We start from the raw sequence: 26,755 nt of genomic DNA, 5'->3' as shown, positions 1-26,755 counted from the left end.
GTTGGAATTGTGGAAAGGGGCCAAAAATGAACGGCTGTCAGTTACACTCGAACACACATAACTTTATTTAGTTGCCCAAACATTACAGCGCAATTTTCCGAGATTGACTATCGACTGAATATGTCACACAATCTTATGCCTTAAGGGGACAACCTCTTTAATTTTAAAAACGGCTGAAGGCCCATGATTTAAAACACAACTACAATAAATTTTCTGAAGGCAGAAAGCCCAAGGTTTTATCCTTAAATAATATTTCAAATCAGGCTGAAGGCCCAAACAATCTAAGACTTGACAAGTAAGGAATTTTAATTTAAAAACACAACTACAATGAATTTTCAAAAGGCAGAAGGCCCAAACTTACTTTAAATGAGGCTTAAGGCTCAAACAATGCAAGAATTGGCAAGTAAAGAAACTTTCAATTTTAAAACGGCTGAAGGCCCATTATTTTACCCAAGTAAAAGCATACAATTTCAAACCATCGGCTATGAGCCATTAAAATACACATTCAAACACTAATAAGAAAAGGCAGTACAGCCAATTGCGCTCAGAAGTTTCCGGGGGTCGGTGTGCACTTGAAATATTAAGGTTCGCTTAGGGGAGACAGGTAGTTGGCCCAACTATACCCGATCCGACGGCAACCCAACCAAGAGATAGTCAAAGGACCCACCAACAAGACGATTCGCTTTCCACCCGACTAGTACATATGGAACTCCAAAGCCGAAACGTAAAAGGCGTAGCCGCCCACAGCCAAGTAAGCATAAGCTGTCAAAACTACACACACGTGTTGGACAGCGACAACACGGTGAGGAAAGGACACTGTCTAAATTTTACGTCAGCGGCCAGGGCAGGTAACCGGAACACTGACGGCCATAAGGCAGAAAATTCCGCTGGTGCACTTGGACTTCAAATAACCAAAATACAGTTAAACTCCACCGGATGGTGGCCAAACTTCGCCATCTCGAATACTCGCTGTTGCTCACGGGAATACCCCCAAGAGCCAATCATGAAAACCAACGGCACAATGTGAACAGGCTGGCGTCGGTAATTAAATCACGTCCCAACTTTGATGTCCTAGGTAGGTGAGCCACGAATTTCGTAGCAATCGGAACAGCTCCCACACACTTCGACACAGCGTAGAGATCGCCAGCGGGCCCGGCCCACCGCGCCACGCAGAGATTTCCTGGTTGATCCACACCAACCGACTGCCGCACACCGGCTAGCAGGAAACTATAAGCATCAGACCAAAGACAGTACAAGGAGCGAATATCGATACACAGCGCTGCTGCCACACGTAGAAAGAGGAAGAACGACAGCATAGCCGCAGAAACCGCGGGAAACCAACGCAGAGCAACAGTCAAGGGTTAAACCATTGCGTAAGCCGGGGCCAGCACGGCTTAATGCGGAACTGACCAGTAGATGTCAAGAGGACCCGCCAGTTTAAAAGGGGGTGGTGGAGGTGGTTAGTGTTTAACGTTCCGTCGACAACGAGGTCATTAGAGACGGAGCGCAAGCTCGGGTTAGGGAAGGATTGGGAAGGAAATCGGCCGTGCCCTTTCAAAGGAACCATCCCGGCATTTGCCTGAAACGATTTAGGGAAATCACGGAAAACCTAAATCAGGATGGCCGGAGACGGGATTGAACCGCCGTCCTCCAGAAAGCGAGTCCAGTGTGCTAACCACTGCGCCACCTCGCTCGGTATTAAAAGGGGATGGAGCAGTAATAGAAGTGTCAACCAGGGGAACTGCGAAAGTGGACTAGTCTTTGGCTGTCATTCGTGTAACAAATCCATTACGGATATTTCAACACAGTGACAGTGGGAAGGGAGTTAAAACGAACAGAATACAGAATACAGTGGCCAAACGGATCCTGCTAAGCCACATATTTCTGCAGTCATTGATAAACGACGCTTGAGGTGATGTAAAGAGAGACGCCATTGGACAGTGGATGACTGCAAACAAGTGATTAATCGCGCTGTACCCTGTGGCAACCCGATGGAAGGGATTGGGCTTGGCGAAAACCTCGAGAAAGTTACATGCCATCACATTTGATGCGAAGATTGAAATACGGATGAGTGGTGGTACAGTATGGATGTGTTTTTCGTGGTTAGATCATTGAATTATTATATTCGAAAAAGAATTCTTTCTATTTTGTGTGGCGCTCTTTAGTGGTAATTTAAAAATAAATTTTGATAAGAGGAAATTAAATGAAACAACAAATTTACTGTTACCAGTCACCGTGTACAATAATAACGTCATTCCAAATTATGTCAAGATTGACATCAAAACTAACACGGCAACTGCAAAGAAACCACTGGAAAACGCACGAAAAAAACGGCGACTGGTAACAGTAAACTTGTTGCTTCATTTAATGTCAATAACAGTCACGGTAAAGCCTAACCTAAAATGTTCGCATTTAAAGAGGAAACTAATTGGAGTGCCATTAATTAAAAGAATCAGCTAAGTAAAAGAAATGAAAAGGTTAAATTATCGCACGGTACAGATAAAATTAGCACTAAAGGAGAGAAAATTAATTATTCAGGATTTGCCTAACCTACTTTGATACCGTGGAGTATACAGACCGAGCACATCGTTTCTTGGCCATTTGCCGATCATTATTATTACGCGTTCTGCACAGAAGTGCTGCCCGGAAACTGCATTTACAGATCTGCTTAACAGATCTCAGTGACGCACGAGTGGCTGCTAAAAATTCTAACATGGAAGATGTTCGGCAGCAGCTAGCAAACGATATGTCGGCAGCGCTGCAATTTTCCTAGCTGAAACATAGCAAAGTTGGCGGACAAGGTTAATGTTGTTGAAATGAAACAACGATGAACAATAACAAATATTGATGTATTGACGATACTTTAACGTAGTAAATACAAACATCAAAACAGATTTTGCATCACCCTGGTTCCCAGAACTGCAGAAGAGAGACGCTGACTATGGATATTGTATCACAGACACAGCCCCTTTGAGCAGCGCCTATTAGACGGAGGGGTACGACAGCCGATCAGTTCCAGTCATTCCACCTGGAAGGAGGTACACGGATCGTATTGTCTGTAGTTCAACCATGCCTAGACGGCCAATACTGCACTTCGATCGCGTCCGTATTGTTACTTTATGCCAGGAAGGGCTCTCAACAAGGGAAATGCCCAAGGGTGTCGGAGTGAACCAGAGCGATGTTGTTCGGACGTGGAGGTGATACAGAGAGACAGGAACTGTCGATGACATGTCTCGCTCAGGCCGCCCAAGGGCTACTACAGCGCTGGATGACCGCTACCTAATGTTCAAATGTGTGTCAAATCTGGGACTTAACTGCTAAGGTCATCAGTCCCTAAGCTTACACACTACTTAACCTAAATTATACTAAGGACAAATACACACACCAATGCCTGAGGGAGGACTCGAACCTCCGCCGGGACCAGCCGCACAGTCCATGATGCAGCGCCTTAGACTGCTAGGCTAATCCCGCGCGGACCGCTACCTACGGATTGTGGCTCGGAGGAACCCTGACAGCAACGCCACCATGTTGAATAATGTTTTTCGTGCACCCACAGGACGTCGTGTTAAGACTTAAACTATGCGCAATGGGCTGCATGATGCGCAACTTCACTCTCGACGTCCATGGCGAGGTCCATCTTTGCAACCACGACACCATGCCACACGATATAGATGTGCCCAGCAACATGCCGAAAGGACCGCTCAGGATCGGCATCACATTCTCTTCACCGGAGACGTGTTTGAAGGCTACCCGGTCAGGCTGAACGCCTTAGACACACTGTCCAGCGAGTGCAGCAAGGTCAAGGTTCTCTGTTGTTATGGGGTAGCATTGCGTGGGGCCGACGTACGTCGCTGGTGGCCGTGGAAGGCGCCGTAATGGCTGTACGATACGCGAATGCCATCATCCGACGATAGTGCAAGCATTCGACAGTATATTGGCGAGGCATTCGTCTTCATGGACGACAATTCGCGCCCCCCATCGTGCACATCTTGTGAATGACTTCCTTCAGGATAACGACATTCCACGATTAGAGTGGCCAGCATGTTCTCCAGACATGAACCCTATCGAACATGCCTGGGATAGATTGAAAAGCGCTGTTTATGGACGACGTGACCCACCAACCATTCTGAGGGATCTACGCCGAATCGCCGGTAAGGAGTAGGACAATCTGGACCAACAGTGTCTTAATGAACTAGTGGGTAGTATGCCACGACGAATACAGGCATGCATCAATGCAAGAGAACGTGCTACTGGGTATTAGAGGTACCAGTGTGTACAACAATCTGGACCACCACCTCTGAATGTCTCTCTGTATGGTGGTAGAACATTCAATGTGTGGTTTTCATGAGCAATAAAATGGGCGGAAATGAAGTTTATGTTGATCTCTATTCCAATTTTCTGCACAGGTTCCGGAACTCTCGAAACTGAAGTGATACAAAACTTTTTTTGATGTGTGTGTACTTTACACACCATGAAAATATATTTCAAGCACAACTGGCTGTTACAAAATGATTCGAGAGAGCGATCATTAAGAGAGAGCGATCGATACGAGTGGATACATCAATAGAGAGCTGGCCTCAGGACAGAGCGGTCCAGATGCCGCTCGTGTAGACAACTGAAGGCAGCTCTACTCTCATATTTTCTCAGTCTCTTCCTGTTCTGGAAGCCTCTTGCATGGAAAAACGTCGCTGCGCTCCTTTCCGGCGCGGCTGATCGCATAAAATCTGATTGCTGTCGCCGGTTGCGCTGCGCCTGATGCATTATTTGCCAATTTAAAAAAATACAACTGCTCCCTTTTACTAGTATTAATATCTGTATGCTCTCTCACATTCAAGAATTAATTACAGTTTTAAATTATAAGACAATATAAATACAATACGCGGAATTGATACAAAAATACAGCTGTTCTTACTTAGGTTTACATGATTTTTTTAGTTTTGTGGCTTAAACTAACTTAGACATGAAAAGAAACCTTTCATTGTGGTACCCTTATTACATTACAGAAAACGCTGAAAAATGAAGATGGGAATACATTTTCAACAATGTGTACTGCATAAGGTCGAGCAACAATTCTGAGCCGACAGTTGCTTCTTCCAGCATGATAATGCGCTGTCATAAAGCAACATCTAGCAGGCAGTGGTCTGTGTACAGTAACAATCCGTAAAACGAGCTGAGTTGCCCGGAGTCCCAACCTCAATCCTGTGCAACACCTGTGGGACGAGTTATAATATAGGCTTCGCTCCAGACATCAGTATCTGATATCACTGCCTCCTATGATTTCCGTCCTTGAGGGAGAATTGGTTACCAATGCTGCACAGACACTCTCGTGCGTCAAGACTGCAGTGCCACGTTATGTAGTAAGGAAATAGCAACGAGAATGGTCTAAATGCGCAGGTCGGCACACGACAGTTAAAGGAAGCTGCTGCCAGTTTGCAGCAAATGGGGTCACTTCGAAAATCTATTTCCACAGTGGTGCATGTTATTTTTCGCAGGCACTGACAATGTAAGTAATTTAAGTTAATACGGATGAGTAGGAAAATCAAATCCCTAATTTTGAGATGCAGCATTAGTAGTGTCCTACTTGACACAGTCGCGTCGTTTAAATATCTGGGCATAATGTCGGAAAGCGATGTGAAATGGGAAGAGCACGTGACGTTTGTGACAGGAAAGGTGAATGGGTGATTTTGGTTTATTGGGAGAACTTTGGGAAAATAAGGTTCATCGGAAAAGGAGACCACATGCCGGACGCTAGTGCGACCTGTTCTTGGGTACTGTTGGAATAGTTGGGATCTGTACCAGTTTGGGTTGAAGAGAGACATGAAATCAATTGACAGGGGGCTGCTAGATTTGTTACGGATGGTTAGAAAACACGCAAGTGTTACGAAGTGGTTCGGGAACTAAAATGGGAATCCTTGGAGGCAAGGCCATGTTCTTTTCGAGAAAACTATTGAAAAAATTTAGAGAATCGGTATTTGAAGCTGACTGCAGAACGATTCTACTGCTACCAACATACATGTCGTGTAAGGACATGTTTGTAAACACAGAGCGATAAGCGATGGGCGGTTGCGTAATGACCGAGGTCAACACACACACACTGAGTATGCGATGACGACACGGCTATTAAAACTTTCCAGCCCTGGAACCTTATCGACTTTGGGTCCACAGACGAGAGGTACGGTTAACCATCCGTTACCTTGTTGCAGGGTATCACTGTTGCAACTTCAGAATTCCACCACAGAAAACTGATGGCCATGCAGGACGACTTGTGCACCGACGTTGTTAGAGGTATTAATAGCAATGTTGTCTGTTGCTTTATACACTGTAAGGCGCTGACGCCTTCTTCTCCTGTAAAATACCACATAATAAAAAATAAATTACAAAGCCATTGCATCAGCCACATGGGAGGTACTTTGTGTGAGCGTTGACCTTGGTCAACATGCAACCGCCTATTTCTTCTCGCTCTGTGTTTACAAACATAGCAAGCCAAATGCTTCTAAATATTGCGTTTTCGGGCAACAACAAAGTTATATTATGTGGCAGGTGTCATTAGAGCACAGTTAATAAAGTCATTCATGAAAGAATGGATAAACTAGGCACTCAGCTTTTCGTGTTTCCCACGCTGGTCTCGTTGTGAACTCGTGCCCCAATCGTCGAAAATCTAGGTAGTGTTGATTCCAAGCTCGGATGCAAAGAGGCCTAGGTGTTATTCAAAAATGGTTCAAATGGCTCTGAGCACTATGCGACTTAACTTCTGAGGTCATCAGTCGCCTAGAACTTAGAACTAATTAAACCTAACTAACCTAAGGACATCACACACATCCATGCCCGAGGCAGGATTCGAACTTGCGACCGTAGCGGTCGCTCAGTTCCAGACTGTAGCGCCTAGAACCGCACGGCCACTCCGGCCGGCCCTAGTGTTATTCTGCGATGTTCTAAAGTTTTATAGATGCGTTTCATAAACCGTACTTTAAGATTAAACTTTTGCAAGTTAGGACAATGGTGATGTAAATAAATAATCAGCGCTCCGAATTTAAGTTACACTTCTTTTTTTATTACTTTTGTTGCAACATCACTTCACAATATAAAGCATACTTGAAAATATCATCCTCACTGTTAAAGTTCACATTTCATAAACTGACTACAATTTGCGTCTTTTCAACATGACGACCAAGACTTGACTCTCCAATAACCGCTTACGAGCCCAAAAATCAGAGTTACAAGTACGTCAAAGATCATAGTGACAAAAGAACGAATACACACAAGAATAATATCACTGCAATATAAACATATCGATGTATCAAAGTACCTCTACATTAATGAAATCAAATCTGAATGATGTCACAGAAATATGTTAACTATTTTACAGAAACACAGTAGAATGTTGCTGGTATCGAGAGGTTGAGGTGAGGTGCCGTGATGGCTACGTAATTCAAGCACCATTACAAGGTCTACAACAAAGATATGGATAAATCATGTAAGGAGATGAGATACGAGAAATTTGGGCTCATACGTTGACATATCGACACTCGTTTTTCCCTCACTGTAGCTGCGAGTCCAACAGGAAGGGAAACGTTTAGTAGTGGTACATGGTACCCTCCGATACGCATTTCAAGGTGGCTTGCAGCGTGAGTATGTAGATGTAAACGTATTTTAATAGTTACGTCAAATACCGCCAATTCTTCACAAAGACACGAACTGCGATGCTGTTTGAGTTCACTTCGGAACAGCTGCAGACAGTCCAAGTGGAGTGACTGAGCGACCGGCCCGTGTGTTCCAGCATGTTCTTCGGCAACCTGTTCGTGTACGTGGCGTTCTCGGGCGCTGCGCGCATCGCTCGCTCGACTCGCCGGTTGGTGTTCGGGGTGCTGGCGGGGGTGTGCGGCGTCGGCCTGGCGATGCTGGCGGCACTGAGGCCCGCCCCCGCCGTCCCCGCCTCTGAGGACGACGCCTCCGCCGGCAGCGGGCCCGACGGCCCCATGGACGCCTTTCGCGGAGCGCTGCGACTCGCCGCCACGCCACAGATGCGCCTCCTGGCCTTCACCTTCCTCTACTCCGGTAAGCCACCTGCAGTCCCGCCGACATGGGTCTGTGACATCTCGTACCAATGCTATCTTTATAGTGAAAAATGTGATCAAAAGTATACACCTACCAGTGGGCTCTGATACAGGATCTGTCCACCCTTGGCCTTTATTATGGTTTGAATTCTACTGTGAACACTTGATGCGTCCGGATGACCCTGGAGGAATGGCAGTCTATCCTTGCTGGAGAGCGTCGATCACCCGAAGTAATTGGGGGACATGGGTGTTCGGAAAACTGGTTTGTTCCGATAATCGAACTGTACATGTTTATTTGCCAAAACGAAATACTGTACAGTAAATTTATTCATAAAAACAGGCAACTATTTCAGTATTACAAAGTAACATACAAAGGCAACTTCAGTAGGAATATATAGTATGTGGCATAGTTTATTAAACAAAAATATATACATATTACATACGAATTTTGCATGAACAATACACACAGTATACAAAATTAACGTTTAAAAAAATCCTTTATTTTGGTCTGTCTAAGCAAGCCGACACGCTTACGAGCAGCTAAGTCACGTACTTTTTTCATTACTGATATCTGAAACTGGTCACTTTCATCTTGGGCTTCAAACCATCGCAAGGCAGTATCTAAACAAGTGAACGCCTCAGAAGCTGTTGGTATACTTTCATCTTCACTTTCTGGAGCACTGATTGATGAGATGCTGGCGGCGTCATATTTATCAGTGACGACGTTTACAATCTCGCTGTCCTGCATGATTTGGCGTCGTGGATCTGCATCATCGATATTCATCCATTCATGAACGTCTTCTTCATCACATTCGTGGCAATATGTTTCTTTTAGCATACCGAGAATTTAGGACATATCATTCTGTTCGTTATTTTCAGTCATACCTTGTGAATTTTCTTCTGTGTCCAAAATTTTATTCCAGGCCTTGTGAAGGCCCCGTTAGAAGCAATGTTCCGCCAGCGGTGGCCCAGTGCGGCGACTACTGTAGGAAACTTGGTTTGGGAGTGAGGGGGATGATGGAGAGTAACGGGTGCGAGCGAGTACACAGTTCGGTTAAGCGGTCGTTCGGTTGACCGACGTTCGGATAATCTACGCTCTACTGTGGTGATGTTGGACGATAGGTTCTGGAGTGAAATCGACGTTCTGACTCATCTCAAAGGTTTTCTACTGGGTTCCAGTTTGGGCTCTGGGCATGACAATCCATTTCAACAAACTACTGCCTAACAGTTGCTACTTTATGACAATGTGCATTATCATGCTGAAACAGTCATGGTCTGAGAACTGTTACGCTTCTGTATGAAATGCACAATGCTGTGAACTGTGTCCATATCCTTCTGCATTTAGTGTCTTCTTAATCGCAATAAGGGAACCACAGCCGAACCAAGAAAACCACTCTCTTACCATAACACCACCTCCCACCTACTTCAGTTTTGGCACTACAGATGTTGACAGGTGACGTCCTCCATGCTTTCACCAAATTCAAACCGTTCCATTGGACTGGCACAGGTTATAGAGTCATTGATCACTTCAAATCACTCATTTATAATCATCCACTGTCCAGTGGAGTCACTCTTTACGCATCTAGCGAGATGGCGCTGTGGTTAACACACTGGACTCGCATTCAGGAGGACGACGGTTCAATCCCGCATCCGCCATCCTGATTTAAGTTTTCCGTGATTTCCCTAAATCGCTCCAGGCAAATGTCAGAATGGTACATCTGTAAGGGCATGGCCGACTTCCTTCCCTGACCTTCCGTAATCCGATGAGACTGATGACCTTGCTGTTTGGTCTCTTCCCCCAAACAACCCAACCCCAATCCACTCTTTATGCCACCTCAAGCGTCTTTTAACCCTGGCTAAATAAATGTGTGGCTTATTGAGAAGCTGCTCGACTATTATACTCCAAAGTTTTTAACTCCCTGCACGTGGTAATTGTCCTAGCTGGACTGTTGCTGTCACTTTGCAGCACACAAGTGAGTCCTTTCGCTGATATCATGCTCAATGATCGACGGTTCCTGTCCATCAGTACATGAGGTCTGCCTGGACCTGCTTCAGCTGTGGTTGTTCCTTCGTCTTTCCACTCCACAGTCACGTCACCACCAGTCCATTTGCACAGCTTTACAAGGACTGAAATGTCCCTGATTCATTTGTCACTTAGGTGACATCCAATGGCTAGTCCACGTTTGAAGTACCGATCCCTCCTGATCGGCGCATTCTGCTATTTCCGCTTCTATACTGACAACACAATACTTCCTGCCTTTTATATAGTCTCATGGCATCTGAATTACATACAGTTGTCTGGATGCTTTTGGCCAGACACTGATAACTGTTTCTCCTTTCCCCGAGTTGCTTAAATAATTTTCTTTAAGGTCACGCTAATAACAATATACCTAAAGGCTTCACCTAAATTGAATATGAAGGGTAGTCATATAGTTTTAATTATCACCTAGAAAAAATCAAGCTTTGATGACAGAATTGAGTGAAGGTGTTACTGTTAGACAAATTCACCTTTTAGTGAGAAACATTTTTCGCAATGATGGATTACTTGGCGTAAACCTCGGTTGCAGAAGTCCCTATTTCGGCTACTCAGGAAACGTTCAACTTGGAAAATAACGCATTGGTCATTCTAGAGGTGCTTCCTCCTGGGCAATGCTTTCTTTATCAGAGGAAATACAAAGAGGGCACTCGGTGCCAATCCAGAAGTATATGTGCATCGAGGCAAAACTTGACAGCCCAAAGAAGCAGTATATGTGACTGTGTCCTGTGAAGAATGACCTGGAGAGTGATTCTGAGGCAGAACACCCTCTTGGATAACATCCCACGATTGTCTTAAGAGCCTCATACAACCTCGTCGTGAGACTTGAGCAGTACGTCCGTGTGGAGGTTTGTCCCTCACGACTGTAATTCATTTGCAGCAGGCTGTGGCAATCAAAAATATATAAACAGCCAGCCTTTTCCCCATGACTTTGCTTATGTAAACATTCGAAACATATAATGAAAACACCTTCTCAACCTGTCTGTTTCCACCTCTTCCTCCCTCTGTCTGTCCACATCATCCTACCACCTCTATCTGTCTATCTCCTCCTCCACATCTCTTTGTTCATTTCCTCCTCCCCTTTTCTGATCACATTCTTCTCCTCTTCTCTCTTTGGATCTCCGCCACCTATCTTCTTTTTCCAACTGTCCACCTCCCCACCACACCTTCCACCTGCCTCATGCATCTCCCCTCTTCCCTTCTCTCTGTTCCCTTCCTCCTCCCTTCATTTTGTCTATCCCCTCCTCTATCCATCAACCTGTCCCAGCCACATTCATTGGCACGTGTAACCCCCGCAATACAGTTCACCAGAGCAGGCTAATGCTATCCCTACAGCACATCTGTCATGCAGGGCAGGCTACATACCAAGGGACTGAAATTCATTTACTTACTCCTGACATACTGGACCATGCAAAGTAGGTCATAAGGCAGGCCAATACTACTCCAACACAATATGCCTGTCATGTGGGGCAGACTATATGCCAGGGGCTGGAAACAATTCCTTTTGCTCATATTTCCACTTCTGGAGCTAGGAGTTGCCAGTTTCGTTTGGAATTGATCCAGGGGTCTGGGAGAAGATCCCAGTCATACTGACATACGCACATACACATTGATTTGTGTATATATACAACAGATGTTATGTAAGATGACTTGAACGGTTCTTTAGTTTTGACCATGAATCTAATGTTTCCTTGGTTTTCGTTGTTGCAGTTAGGTGTGTCCATTTGATCACTTCCTTTTCCTACATCTGACTGATCACTTTGAGAGCTGATTTCTATATCATATATCCAGTGATATGCACAAATAATTTTTGAAAAGGTGATTGTATTTTTCTTACAACTGTTGTACTAACATCCACAGTTAGAATCTTTACTCAGATGAGATGATGGCCTACACTATGTAATGAGGGAAGTAGCCCATAACTAGATGTACTAGTTATACTTTGAATTTCAGAAGAACTTCCATTCAGGTCATAACATATACAAGATCTCTTTCTTGGGGCGCCATCTGGGTGATTGTCACTAATTCAATGTATCCATCTCCATATAATTTTGGGTTCTCTGTAAAGGAACTGACACAACACGCTGGGTCTGGGTTACTCACATTACAATGCAATATTTAATGTTAGACATAATTATTATTTTCAGGTGTCTTGAAAATTTCGTTGACTACTTTATAGGGTGGCTTTCTGAATCAGTAATTAGTAATGTACTGTGGACATTCCATCATATTTAATTCGAGTAGCATATGGATGAGCATCAGGCGCCTCCACATATAATCTGATATGTTGTCATTGCTGATCTGTCTTCTGCTGAATCCAAGAAATTATAAGTTGAAGTAATTCGGCGCATGGACTTCCCTACCGTCATCAGTGGTGAACTTTCTGGACTAGGACTGGTAAGCAAGAACTGACTACTACATGCACAAGAAAAAAGAAAACATTTATTTTAAAACAACAGAAAACAGCACTTCACAATTGTCTGTGCGTTGTTGGTAATTCAATCACAAGTAAAAATCAGAACCACTTCTTGATGGAACAATAAACTATCTATTGTCTACATATAAGCAGTCTCTGTAAAATTCATATTAGTTGTCCATAACTAAATAAGTTCATTGAATTTTACATAGGTAGAAAAGTGTATGACTGGAAAAGAGCCACTGTTTTGGATAGCTGTCCAGTAGCACTAAAACAGTAACAAGTTGGTGAATACCAAATTCTTGGCACCAGATCTCCACGGGACCAATGTCGCAGTGTTGCTTCGCGCTGGACGATGGCACCATGAGGTCGACTCTGTAAGGCTGTGGTCTCCAGATTGGTGCGATGGCTTCGACTGCCGGGCATTGGCCCTGTGGCATCGTAGATAAAATGCCAACTGAAGAATACGTAGCAGTCTATTTGCGAATGTGTGGGAGGGCAAAAACAAATATATCCGCACTGGAAGCGCCTCTTACGGGCGTTGTGTCTGCTGATTGGCGGCATGGCGAGTGCCTCTAGTCACAGTGGCAATCAGTGTTGGTACGAAGTCACAGCAAATGGATCCTACAACCCACTATAAAAATATCGTGCTACCACCGAAAATACCATAAACCTTTATTTTTTAATCTGTGCCTCCCCTTCCACCATCTCGACCTACGGTGATAGTATTTACTGGCCTATGTTCTACTGTTACAAAGAAACATTAAAACTATTTAACGAAACAAACTAATTTTTATAAGAAGATACAGTAGCATTTGTTGTAACAGCCATTCTTTTGTTTCTTTTCATAACACCATTTTGTACTATTCTAGAACCAGGAAACGCACTTTTTAGCACATCTGTCAAATGGTCAGTCATACTAAAAGAATCTCATGAGCTGCTAGGAACACGGAAATTTTAAGTTCGGTTTCCCAGGTGGAGTATGAGGACCGAATTAAGACGTCTCCAGGACCACACATAATGGCTAGCAACATTGGAAATCGTAAGCAATACCAAACGATAATTTAACCTCACGAAACTTGTGCTACTAAAGTTGTTTCTAATCAGAAACACAAGAGAAAAAAGTGAGAAAACGTCACATAGTAACATATTTGTAGCTACTACATAATACATTAATTATAAATGTAAAAACAAACATGTATTATCGGCCACTGAAGATGTTTCATAAATTTAAAAAAAAAGCGAAACGTGTAGGGCATAAAACAAACTGCCTTTCTTACTCTTGAATACATTGTGGGAGTGAACAGTGATCAATGTGTTACAAATATTTACTATCAAAAACAGTCTTGATCACAACTTATTTATTACGGTGACCGGTTTCGACCACTATTGTGGTTATCTTCAGACCAATGAGTAGGAACCTTCTTCTAGTGATTTACCACCAGAAGGAGGTTCTTACTGATTTGTCTGAAGATGACCACAGTAGTAGTCGAAACCAGTCACCGTAATAAATAAATTGTGATCAAGACTGTTTTAGGTAGTAAAAAAACTGCCTTTCATTTAGTTGCAAAGACGGAACATACCTCCATGCATAATTAATGTTTGTATCGTAAAGTATTTATATTTATTTAATTAATTCATGCGGTGTGCTACGCCATACGCTGAATAGTGTGTGAGTCTTGATGCGAGGCTGCAGCGTTGGACGAGCCCCCATTTGCTATCTGCCCTGTGCTGTGCTGTGCTTGCAGGGCTGGAGCTGTCCTTCTACAGCGGTGTGTACGGAGCCAGCGTCGGCTTCACGACCCGCCTGGGCCCGCAGGCCAAGCAGCTGGTTCCCCTGGCCGGAATCTTCTGTGGCGCCGGGGAGGTGGCTGGTGAGACCCACCAACTGCAAGCCGCGTTCACGTTAATCATGACAGCGGTGCCATTTTTGGAGCGCCTTTAATTTGCAGCTGTGCACTAACAACGGTTGTTATTATTGTGGTCTTCAGTCCTGAGACTGATTTGATGCAGCTCTCCATGCTACTCAATCCTGTGCAAGCTTCTTCATCTCCCACTACCTACCGCAACCTACATCTTTCTGAATCTGCTTAGAGTATTCATCTCTTGGTCTCCCTCTACGATTTTTACCCTCCACGCTGCCCTCCAATGCTAAACTGGTGATCCCTTGATGCCTCAGAACATGTCCTACCAACCGATCCCTTCTTCTAGTCAAGTTCTGCCACAAATTTCTCTTCTCTCCAATTCTATTCAATACCTCCTCATTAGTTACGTGATCTACCCATCTACTCTTCAGCATTCTTCTGTAGCACCACATTTCAAAAGCTACTATTCTCTTCTTGTCCAAACTATTTATCGTCCAAGTTTCACTTCTATACATGGCTGCACTCCATACAAATACTTTCAGAAACGACTTCCAGACACTTAAATCTATACTCGATGTTAACAAATTTTTCTTCTTCACAAACGCTTTCCTTGGCATTGCCAGTCTACATTTCATATCCTCTCTACTTCGACCATCATCAGTTATTTTGCTCCCCAAATAGCAAAACTCATCTACTAATTTAAGTGTCTCATTTCCTAATCTAATTCCCTAAGCATCACCTGAGTTAATCCGACTACATTCCATTATCCTCGTTTTGCTTTGTTGATGTTCATTTTATACCCTCCTTTCAAGACACTATCCATTCCGTTCAACTGCTGTTCCAAGTCCTTTGCTGTCTCTCATAGAATTACAATGTCATCTGCGAACCTCAAAGTTTTTATTTCTTCTCCTTGGATTTTAATACCTACTCCGAAATTTTCTTTTGTTTCCTTCACTGCTTGCTCAATATAAAGATTGAATATCATCGGGGAGAGGCTACAACCCTGTCTCACTCCCTTCCCAACCACTGCTTCCCTTTCATGCCCCTCGACTCTTATGACTGCCACCTGGTTTATATACAAATTGTAAATAGCCTTTCGCTCCCTGTATTTTACCCCTCCCACCTTCAGAATTTGAAAGAGAGCATTCCAGTCAACATTGTCAAAAGCCTGCTCTAAGTGTACAAGTGTTAGAAACGTAGGTTTGCCTTTCCTTAATCTAGCTTCTAACAACTAGTGATGCTTTGTGAACCCGTTCGGCGTCTTCAAATCAGCTCAACCAGCTGCGGTTAGTGCATTCCATACTGGGGAAGGCTGCGAATCTGTTATCACTTCTCGAGTGCCGGAGAGTTCTGCCGATTTTTCTGTCCCTTTCAATTCATCACAAAATAAGTGTTTTCGGTAATTCTAACATACCAATTCTAAAACCCACCAAAATGCACCTTAAGCAACGAAAAAAACTTACAAACACGTACTTTAACATGCAACTGCAACTAGCAACGGAAACTAACGACACATAGCATTGAGAAACATCTGAAACCGCTAAACGCGAACAAAGCCAAGGGCCATTGGAATCCCTGTCAGATTCTATACCGAATTTGCGTTTGTGTTAGGCCCTCTTTTAACCATAGTGTACCGAGGACTCCTTCAGCAAACAATTATGCGCAGTAGTCAGAAGAAAGAACGGATCGCCCGCCCCCCCCCCCCCCCCCCCCCATGAAGGGCAGCAGAAGCTATACACAAAACTACTGTCCAATATTCTTGACATCGTTTAGTCGTAGAACTCTAGAACATATTTGAGCTCAAAAGTAAAGACATATCTCGAAAAGAATGACGTCCTTCATGCCGACCCGCATGGATTCCGAAAACATAGATCACATGAAACCCAATTCGCATTTTTCTCACATGACATACTGAAAGCCATGGATAAAGTGCCTCAGAGCGGTCAGGCAGGTGGACTTTTTCTCGATTTCCGAAACATATTTTACTCAGTACTACATCTACCCTTATTAGCGAAAGTACGATCGCATGGGCTAGCAAGAACAATTTGTGAATTGATTGTGGAGTTTCTGGAAGGGCAGGCACAGCAATTTATTTTAGTTCAGGCATCATGAACATCTTAATTGAGGAACGTCTCTGCCGGCCGCAGTGGCCAAGCGGTTCTAGGCGCTTCAGTGTGGAACCGCGCGACCGCTACGGTCGCAGGTTCGAATCCTGCCTCGGGCATGGATGTGTGCGATGTCCTTAGGTTAGTTAAGTTTAAATAGTTTCTAAGTCTAGCGGACTGATGACCTCAGAAGTCCCACAGTGCTCAGAGCCATATTATAGACGTGTCTCAGTTTCAATCAAATTTTGTATATACATGACTTATTATTTCTATAATTATTTGCATAAACATCTTGGGAGGTGGGGCGGATAATATACCCCAACCAGTCCTAGGTGTGGGGATGAGAAGACTCGACATGTACAAATATTAGATAATGATCGATGTTAGCATCAAATCCACAGTGCTCTTGGTCGTTAGGCGTTTGGTGACATTTGACGACTACAGCAAGGATAAGCAGGACGGATGCAAAGACAGTGACGCAACAGCATATCTCTGTAATGCCTAAAGGATTTTCTACCAAAACTGGCATGCATATCAACTGTTATACGGAAAAATTTACTGTGGCAATAGTACCCCTAGCACCTAGGCTGGGAATTTGCGGTCAAATGGGGTTTCAAAAAAGCACAACTTAGGAATCGTCTCAAACAATTTTAACAAAGTGAAAATCTTCTGGGTTATTACGCCGCGTCATATTTCTTCTAAAATGATCGACGTTTCGACCCCTGTGCCCTAGCAGTAGTGGACAACAGAAGATCCCGAGGAAGATCCCAGCAGAGGGGTCGAAACGTCAATCATTTTAGAAGAAATGTGACGCGGCCTAATAACCCACAAGACTTTAAATTCAGTGACAACGGCCACGAAAGCCTGCAGACTTACATAATTTTAACAAAATTTAGCATAAAAGTACCGTGGGGTGCGGGTGTGGAGGGATAGGGGTGACATGTACGGATGCGTTCCAGGGCGAGAGATCATACCACACGGCTCAACATCATAAGTACATTTACTGTTCTGCTTCGAGTCACATAGTTTGAAACAGCGGAGAATCAAGCAATTGCCGTCGAGTGTCCTCCTCGAAGCGACAATCAGTTACCGGTAGAATTATAAGCTTCCTCCGAATTCAGATGAAACTGAATGGGAAAAATGTACTGTATAAATATATATAAATATAATATATTGTACACATATTAAACCTCCACCTAATTTTTCCATGCAGTTTCACCAGAATTCGGAGGAAGCTTATAATTCTACCGGTAACTGAGTGTCGCGTCGAGGAGGTCAGTCGACGGCAATCGTCTCATTCTCCGCTTTTTCAGGCCAAGTGATATATATATATATATATATATATATATATATATATATATATATATATATATATGTGTGTGTGTGTGTGTGTGTGTGTGTGAGAGAGAGAGAGAGAGAGAGAGAAAGAGAGAGAGACAACACATGTATGTAACGTACGCTCACGTGGGCGAAGCCATGAGCAACAAACAACAAACTAGCTATTTTAATGCACAAAAACTATTGTCTTCCATCTGTAAATGTTTGTGCTTTGTGTATACCTGCCTACTTGGAAAGAAAAAGAGGCACTGCACTGCAATCTAGGCTTAGCTAGAATTTCTGAAAGTAACTTATTGTAAGGAAAATGCCACAAATTAACAAGAAAGGCATAAAACTGGCTGATGAGTTCTTTGTTTTTAGGGAACTCGATGTCAGTTGTCGGAATGAAGAGCGGTTGGAAAGCTTTTGGTGTGCCGCTTACACTACGAGTACACAACAGCGACACTCAAAACATGCTCCTCGGAGCCCTGGGGCTCCACAAGGCCTCTACGAGGACTCCACCGAAATAATGTAATCCTAAAAAACAAAGCATATCACGTACTACGACACAATGAGAAAAGCAACTCTTGTAAATACCGAATCAATATTGGTTTTATTAAAGTTATTTTTTATCTCAGTGCGAAATAGCTGGAAATGAGGGGAGAAGCAGCACAATAATTCTATAATAACGCTCTGATCAAAAATTACGTACACTCTCCTTCTCCCTCTGCGTGCTATCTCATCTATACACGCCACGAACATTCAGCTGCGCTAGACTCCATCTCTCTGTCATCCAATAACATCTTGATCCGCTCGAAAGATTTTGTCGCTTCACCACCCGGGCTATATAAACCCATGCTGAGGAGCCCACTCTACAGTTCGTACTCGAGTTTACAGTTGCAACGTGCAGTCCATTTTAGCGCGGCGTTTCCGCGCCCCCCTCTCACACCGCAGTATATTTGAGTCATGTTTGGTATTGACTATAGATGTAAAATTCAATATCTAGTGGAGATATTTTCTATGTCTGTCAAATTGTAAAATTAAACTGTTGATTTTAAAAGATAGAATGGAGCGTTGGCTTAATGGTGTTGGAACAAAAAGTTTGAAAACTTGTTCACCCGGAAGATGCGGCATCAGCTTCAAAGATTTCATAAAACCATATGTGGCAGACGTAACAGTGTGTTGTTGCACAGGAGAATAATTTTATGATACAGGCTTAAAATTTTGTTGAAGTTCTACCAGCCGAGCTTGAAATAGAGTACGCCAGCTCTGGGTTGGTGTGCCAATCGTTATGTCAATAAGACATGCAACAGACCTCGAAAGGAGGCAGACTCAAACGCAAGCAGAGAATCATTATTGATATTAACATAGAAAAGCAAGGACCGCTGGTGGGACCGATAAGTGAGGATCAATGCGCTCATCCATCCACAGCCACTACGACAAAGGTGTGGGCTTGGCCCAGCAAATAGATAGAGCTCAAGAACACATTCTACCATGCTGCCATTCTGTCTGTGTCGCTAGAAACAGAGGGAATGACAGCCTATGGCGTTTCAGTGAAACCACTACATGCTGATCAAAGATGGCTAGCCTGCTACTTGCTTGCCGACTTAGACACAGAGACGACCAACCCATTGCATTGCACACCCGTGGTCTGCCACTACTGCGTCACTGTGGACTACGAGACTGGCAGCCCTCCTCCATTACTGGGTCATCACAGATGACCTGAAAGCTGCGATCTTCGCACCGACCAGGCAACGCACGCTGACGCAGCCTTCTGGCCGACTCGTGAGTATCTGCTGCAATCTTGGTCGATCTATGGTGGGTCCCAAGGCCTAGTCAGCTGGCATCCTGGACCACAGTCGACAGTCTCCACCCGAGCGCATGATCGGCTGTCTTCAAGAGCGCTAAGGTGGTAGCCATACTGTATCAACGCAAAACGTCTGGGTGGGCAGCACCTTCCTCGTCCCGCCACCGACGCCAGCACAGCACACGCTGACTTAGGCTCTGCGGCGGCGCCAGCCAGGTTTTATGTCAACGAGTGAACCAATCTGGCCGTGGCAGTGACTCGCGGCGGTGACGTCACGACTCTCTGATGAGACGTCAGCACTCTTTCAATGCTCGTGCGCTCAGTCCCTGTGGTGACTGCACCTCTGGAGATAGTTGTACCTTTGTAAATCTGCACGAGGAATAAATGTTATTACTAATGGAAATAAGCATTTGGCGTCATTGGCCGGGAGGCCCCTTACGGGGCAGGTCCGGCCGCCTTGGTGCAGGTCTTATTACATTCGACGCCACATTGGGCGACCTGCGCGCCGGATGGGGATTAAATGATGATGAAGACAACACAACACCGAGTCCCTGAGTGGAGAAAATCTCCGACCTAACCGGGAATCGAACCCGGGCCCGTAGGACGGCAATCCGTCACGCTGACCACTCAGCTATCGTGGCGGACTTGTTACTAATACCACTGTATCACTGACGCCTCGGCTGGATCACTCATCTTGACTATGCTCGACCTCGCAATCACGACGTGAAGGAGAACTCCGCAGCACTGGTGTTACTCAGTAGCTGGGTCGTTACGGTCGTAATAGTATGCAATCTGCAAAGCATCTTCTTACAATGCTGTGCGGCTAATTAACGGTTTTGCAGTCAATTTCAAACAAGAACTACTTGGTCACCTTCAACACATGAAATTCGTTCTGCAAATGGATAATCTGACTGATGATGCTGAACTGGCTATCTTGCTGATAGTAATTGTATGACATCCATGTAAACATTCACTCGAAGAATACTTGCTTGCCGCGCGGAGTGGCCACGCTGTTTGAGGCGCCACGTCACGGATTGCGCGACCCCTTCTGACGAAGGTTCGATTCCTCCCTCGTGCGTGCGCGCGCGCGCGCGTGTGTGTGTGTGTGTGTGTGTGTGTGTGTGTGTGTGTGTGTGTGTGTGTGTGCGTGTTTCTTAAGTAATGTGTAAGTCTAGGGACCGATGACCTCAGCAGTTTGGTCCCTTGTAAAATAGCAGAGGCGGTATCGCCAATAAAAACTAAAGCGCCACACTGTGATTCCAGACATTTTATCCCGCATAGACCAGCACTCGCTATACAGAGGATGCCGCCAAATCTAAAACTGGTTCTATTTGTAGCAATAAAAATAATTAGTTACATTAAATCTTGCGCTTTTCAGAACCAGTTCTTTTCAATATTGTGTGAAGACTATGAGAGCAGACATGAAACACTACTGCTCCACACACACCGTTGGTTCTCGGGCAAAGACGTTAACAAAACTATTCGAACTAAGAGCTGAATTACAAGCTTTTATGACTGATATACACTCCTGGAAATGGAAAAAAGAACACATTGACACCGGTGTGTCAGATCCACCATACTTGCTCCGGACACTGCGAGAGGGCTGTACAAGCAATGATCACACGCACGGCACAGCGGACACACCAGGAACCGCGGTGTTGGCCGTCGAATGGCGCTAGCTGCGCAGCATTTGTGCACCGCCGCCGTCAGTGTCAGCCAGTTTGCCGTGGCATACGGAGCTCCATCGCAGTCTTTAACACTGGTAGCATGCCGCGACAGCGTGGACGTGAACCGTATGTGCAGTTGACGGACTTTGAGCGAGGGCGTATAGTGGGCATGCGGGAGGCCGGGTGGACGTACCGCCGAATTGCTCAACACGTGGGGCGTGAGGTCTCCACAGTACATCGATGTTGTCGCCAGTGGTCGGCGGAAGGTGCACGTGCCCGTCGACCTGGGACCGGACCGCAGCGACGCACGGATGCACGCCAAGACCGTAGGATCCTACGCAGTGCCGTAGGGGACCGCACCGCCACTTCCCAGCAAATTAGGGACACTGTTGCTCCTGGGGTATCGGCGAGGACCATTCGCAACCGTCTCCATGAAGCTGGGTTATGGTCCCGCACACCGTTAGGCCGTCTTCCGCTCACGCCCCAACATCGTGCAGCCCGCCTCCAGTGGTGTCGCGACAGGCGTGAATGGAGGGACGAATGGAGACGTGTCGTCTTCAGCGATGAGAGTCGCTTCTGCCTTGGTGCCAATGATGGTCGTATGCGTGTTTGGCGCCGTGCAGGTGAGCGCCACAATCAGGACTGCATACGACCGAGGCACACAGGGCCAACACCCGGCATCATGGTGTGGGGAGCGATCTCCTACACTGGCCGTACACCTCTGGTGATCGTCGAGGGGACACTGAATAGTGCACGGTACATCCAAACCGTCATCGAACCCATCGTTCTACCATTCATAGACCGGCAAGGGAACTTGCTGTTCCAACAGGACAATGCACGTCCGCATGTATCCCGTGCCACCCAACGTGCTCTAGAAGGTGTAAGTCAACTACCCTGGCCAGCAAGATCTCCGGATCTGTCCCCCATTGAGCATGTTTGGGACTGGATGAAGCGTCGTCTCACGCGGTCTGCACGTCCAGCACGAACGCTGGTCCAACTGAGGCGCCAGGTGGAAATGGCATGGCAAGCCGTTCCACAGGACTACATCCAGCATCTCTACGATCGTCTCCATGGGAGAATAGCAGCCTGCATTGCTGCGAAAGGTGGATATACACTGTACTAGTGCCTACATTGTGCATGCTCTGTTGCCTGTGTCTATGTGCCTGTGGTTCTGTCAGTGTGATCATGTGATGTATCTGACCCCAGGAATGTGTCAATAAAGTTTCCTCTTCCTGGGACAATGAATTCACGGTGTTCTTATTTCAATTTCCAGGAGTGTATATTTTAAATTAAAAGAACGTTTGATCGATGTGACTTGGTTATTAGGAATAGCTCTTTTGGCACGTATATTTCTAAGAAATACTGAATTAAATTTATCTTTACAAGGAAGACATACAAATTTCATTACTAATAACAAAATAACCGCCTCATAAAAAGATTTTCGGATTGTTCATCTTGGCAAGAGAGACTTGGAAAGCTTTTTAACACTGCGTTTTTTTGTAGGTGAGACGGCAGAATTACCGAATGAAATACTTGAAGAAATGGCCCAGTGTTTCCATGATGTCCAATGTCACCTCATAATTTTTGGCGCAGGGTTCGTGATGAATACCCACAACTAGTCACAAAGTCTCTGACTTTTCTTCTCTGGTTCCCAACAACATTCTTGTGTGGGATAGGATTCTCAGCATTTGAAGCTACAAAGACAAAATACCGCATTCGACTGGATGCTGAACCTGATACATATTTTCAGCTCTCTTCTGTCAAGGGTGACATTAAACAATTGACCAAAAATAGAAAACAACTCCACATCTCCCATTAAATGGAAACGATTTTACGAATTTACAGTGGAATCAATACAGAGTTATTTTGTGTACACTGAGGAGAAAAAAGTCATATCTCGTAATATTGTGACGGGCCTCCTTTTACCCAGAGTCGTGCAGCAATTCGGCGTGGCATGGACTCAACCAGTCGTTGGAAGAAATACTGAGCCATACTGTCTCTAAAGCCGTCCATAAATGCTAAACTGTTGCCACCGCATGATGTTCTGCACGTATTGACCTCTCGATTACGTCCCATAAATGTTCGACGGGATTTATGTCGTGCGATCAGGGTGGCCAGATCATTCGCTCAAACTGTCCAGAATCTTCTTCAAACCGATCGTTAACAACGGTGATCTGGTGACATGGCGCGTTGTCATCCATAAAAATTTCATCCGTGGAAGGTTGCAAGTGGTCCATAAGTTGCCGAACACAGCCATTTCCAGTCAAGGATCGGTCCAGCTGGACCAGAGGACGCTGTACATTCCATTCAAACACAGCTCACACCATTATGAAGCCACCAGCTTGCACCGTGCCTTGTTGACAACTTGGGTCCACGGCTAAGTGGGGTCTGTACCACACTCGAACCTACCATCGGCTATTACAAACATAAATTGGACTCATCTGACCAGCCCACGGTTTTCCAGTGGTTTAGGGTTCAGCCGATGTAGTCACGAGCCCCGGAGATGCGCTACTGGCGATGCCGTACTGTTAGCAAAGCTCTCTCATTATTCGTCTTATGCCATAGCCCATTAACTCCAAACTTCGCCTCACTGTCCTAAAGGATATGTCCGTCGCGCGTACGACGTTGATTTCTACGTTAATTTCTACGTTTATTTCACGCGGTGTTGCTTATCAGTTAGCCGTGACAAATCGATGCAAACGCCTCTTCTCTCTGTCGTTAAGTGAAAGCCAACGGCCACTGCGCTGTTCGTGTTGAAATATGATACCTAAAATTTGGTATTATTGGCACACTCTTGACGCTGTGGATCACGGAACATTGAATTCAAATGGCTCCAAGCACTATGGGACGTAACATCTGAGGTCATCAGTCCCCTAGAACGTAGATGTACTTAAACATAACCGAGCGAGGTGGAGCAGTGGTTAGCACACTGGACTCGCATTCGGGAGGTCGAAGGTTCAATCCCGTCTCCGGCCATCCTGATTTAGGTTTTCCGTGATTTCCCTAAATAGTTTCAGGCAAATGCCGGGATGGTTCCTTTGAAATGGCACGGCCGATTTCCTTCCCAATCCTTCCCTAACACGAGCTTGCGCTCCGTATCTAATGACCTCGTTCTCGACGGGACGTTAAACACTAACCACCACCACCACCACCACCACCACCACTTAAACCTAACCAACCTAAGGACATCACACACATCCATGCCCGAGGCAGGGTTAGAACCTGCGACCGTAGCAGCCGGGTGGTTTCGGACTGAAGCGCCTAGAACCGCTCGACCACAGCGGCCGGCGAACATTGAATTCCCTAACCATTTTAAAAATGGAATGACGCATGCAAGTAGCTGCAACTACCAACCCTTGTTCTGAGTCTGTTAATTGCCGTCTTGCGGCCTTAGCAAGTAGGACACAGTTTGAGATGAATCACCTGAGTACAAATGACAGCTTCGCCTGTGGCCTGCCCTTTTCTGCCTTGTGTACACGACTCTACCGCCGTTTGTATATGTTCATATCGCTGTCCCATGATTTTTGTTACCTCAGTGAATCGTATTACTGTATGTTTTACAAATTTTTTGGAAGTCAGTAGCGTATAATGTACCTATTTTTGTCTGCTTTTCATTAAATGAAGTAAAGAAAGAACGTCAAATGAGGTTTCGATTAACTCTTCAGGCATTCCCGGCGAGATCTTGACATGTGGAATAATCGGGTCTACTGCCGGATGTATGTGTCGCTCTGGCACAATATTTCAGCCACTTAACTCGTTCCCTTCTTCAGGTGCTACCTGAGGCTTGTCCACTAATGGAACGGAACGACCGATACAGGACAGGCCTCAGAGAGCTGCCACAGATGGCGCCCAAGTCGGGCGCGGACGTCCGAGGGAGCACCGAGGAAGAGACAACACATTACAAGCACCACAAGGCGGGCGCGGACGACAAAGAGAGCACCCAGCGCCCTCTGGGCATAAATACTGGACAAGATCCGCCAATATGGCAGTCTCAGGTAGCACCTGAAGAAGGCAACGAGTTACGTGGCCGAAATATTGTGCCAGAGCGACACATACATCCGGCAGTAGACCCGATTATTCCACATGTCGAGGTTTTGATTAATTGAAGGCTCCGTAAAATATTTGATATTTCAAAAGGATGCTGTAACAAAAAAAAGTTTGAGAACGCTGTTGTAGTGAAGTTCCTATGTGTTGCAGGGGGCGTGGCGCTGGGCGTGCTGGGTAAACGAGCGACGCGTCACGGGCTGTTCCCGGGCGTGGTGGTGAGCTGCCTGCTCCACGTGGCCGCCTTCTGCCTCGCCTTCCTCAACCTGCCCGACGCGGCGCCCTTCAAGGACACCGACGACTCGGCTTTCATCAACAGCAAGTGAGACACGCGCTTTTGTCCCCATATTCGCTTATTCAACTAAACACTGTGCCCGAAAATGCTTACCAGTCCTGGTTGGTAACTAAAACAATGTGACCGATATTGTCAACAGAGGGCTTACACTGTCTGACCAAAACAGTGAACCACCAAGAAGACGAGGAAGCAAAATGAAACTTCACGCAATGAGATGGTATGTGATGTTATTTCAGCGATTACGAAATAGTCAAATTTAAGAAGAGCTTGGCAGTATGTGGCCATTTACCAGTATGATGATACGTCCCCTCTGACCTGAATGCATGCAATGATTCGGTTTAGAAGGAAGTCAAAACCAATAGTATCCTCTCCTGAGGCCAACTGGCCCATAACTCTTGTAACTGACCCTTTATATCCTCGATACGAGTACAGTGGTGGAGACCACACCGAAGTTGGTCCTGCACAACTTCTATCGAAGAGAGATCTGGGGATGTTGCAGGCCATGCATGTACTTCAACATCAAGCACACATTCCATTGAGACACGTGCCATATTGGGGCGAAAATTGTCCTTTTGAAACATGGCATCAGAATACTGTCGCTTGAAAGGTAACACATGGGGAGACAGGTTGGGTATGGTCTGCCGCTGTGCTGTCAGAGTTCTCTCAACCGCTACCAGCCTTGACCTGAAGTCATACCCGCTGGTTCCCCACACCTTGATGCCAGACGTAACACTGCTGTGCTCGTCCAAAACATTGGAGGAATGGGACCTGGCCGGCCGCGGTGGCCGAGCGGTTCAAGGCGCTTCAGTTCGGAACCGCGCGACCGCTACAGTCGCAGGTTCGAATCCTGCCACGGGCATGGGTGTGTGTGATGTCCTTAGGTTAGTTAGGTTTAAGTAGTTCTAAGTCTAGGGCACTGATGACGTCAGATGTTAAGACGCATTGTGCTCAGAGTCATTTGAATCATTTTTTAATGGGACCTGTCCCAAAGTCAGCGCCATACAATGGTCAGCTGTAGTACTATAGAATTGCGATTCATCACTGGACACAAAGCGACGACGTTCTTGACCAGTCTATGCTTCTCAGTCACTGCACCACTCCAAACACAGCCGTCTGTGTTGCGGTGTTGTTGGCAACGTGGCATGGAACA

The 26,755-nt window shown here is 45.4% G+C and overlaps 1 protein-coding gene across 1 annotated transcript in view; it reads left to right on the top strand.

Annotated features, from left to right (window-relative positions):
• The window catches only part of LOC126278995 (UNC93-like protein MFSD11), a 125,959-nt gene that overhangs the window by 85,585 nt on the left and 13,619 nt on the right, over nt 1–26,755 (top strand). Inside the window, exons 4-6 of the mRNA XM_049979316.1 lie at nt 7,778–8,055; nt 14,254–14,379; nt 25,464–25,632. Coding sequence (XP_049835273.1) covers nt 7,778–8,055; nt 14,254–14,379; nt 25,464–25,632 — 573 coding nt within the window. The remainder of the gene's footprint in view (nt 1–7,777; nt 8,056–14,253; nt 14,380–25,463; nt 25,633–26,755) is intronic.

Source organism: Schistocerca gregaria, chromosome 6 (genome assembly GCF_023897955.1).
Source record: "Schistocerca gregaria isolate iqSchGreg1 chromosome 6, iqSchGreg1.2, whole genome shotgun sequence".
NCBI classification, from domain to species: Eukaryota; Metazoa; Arthropoda; class Insecta; order Orthoptera; family Acrididae; genus Schistocerca; species Schistocerca gregaria.
This window is presented reverse-complemented; position numbering and strand designations above follow the sequence as displayed.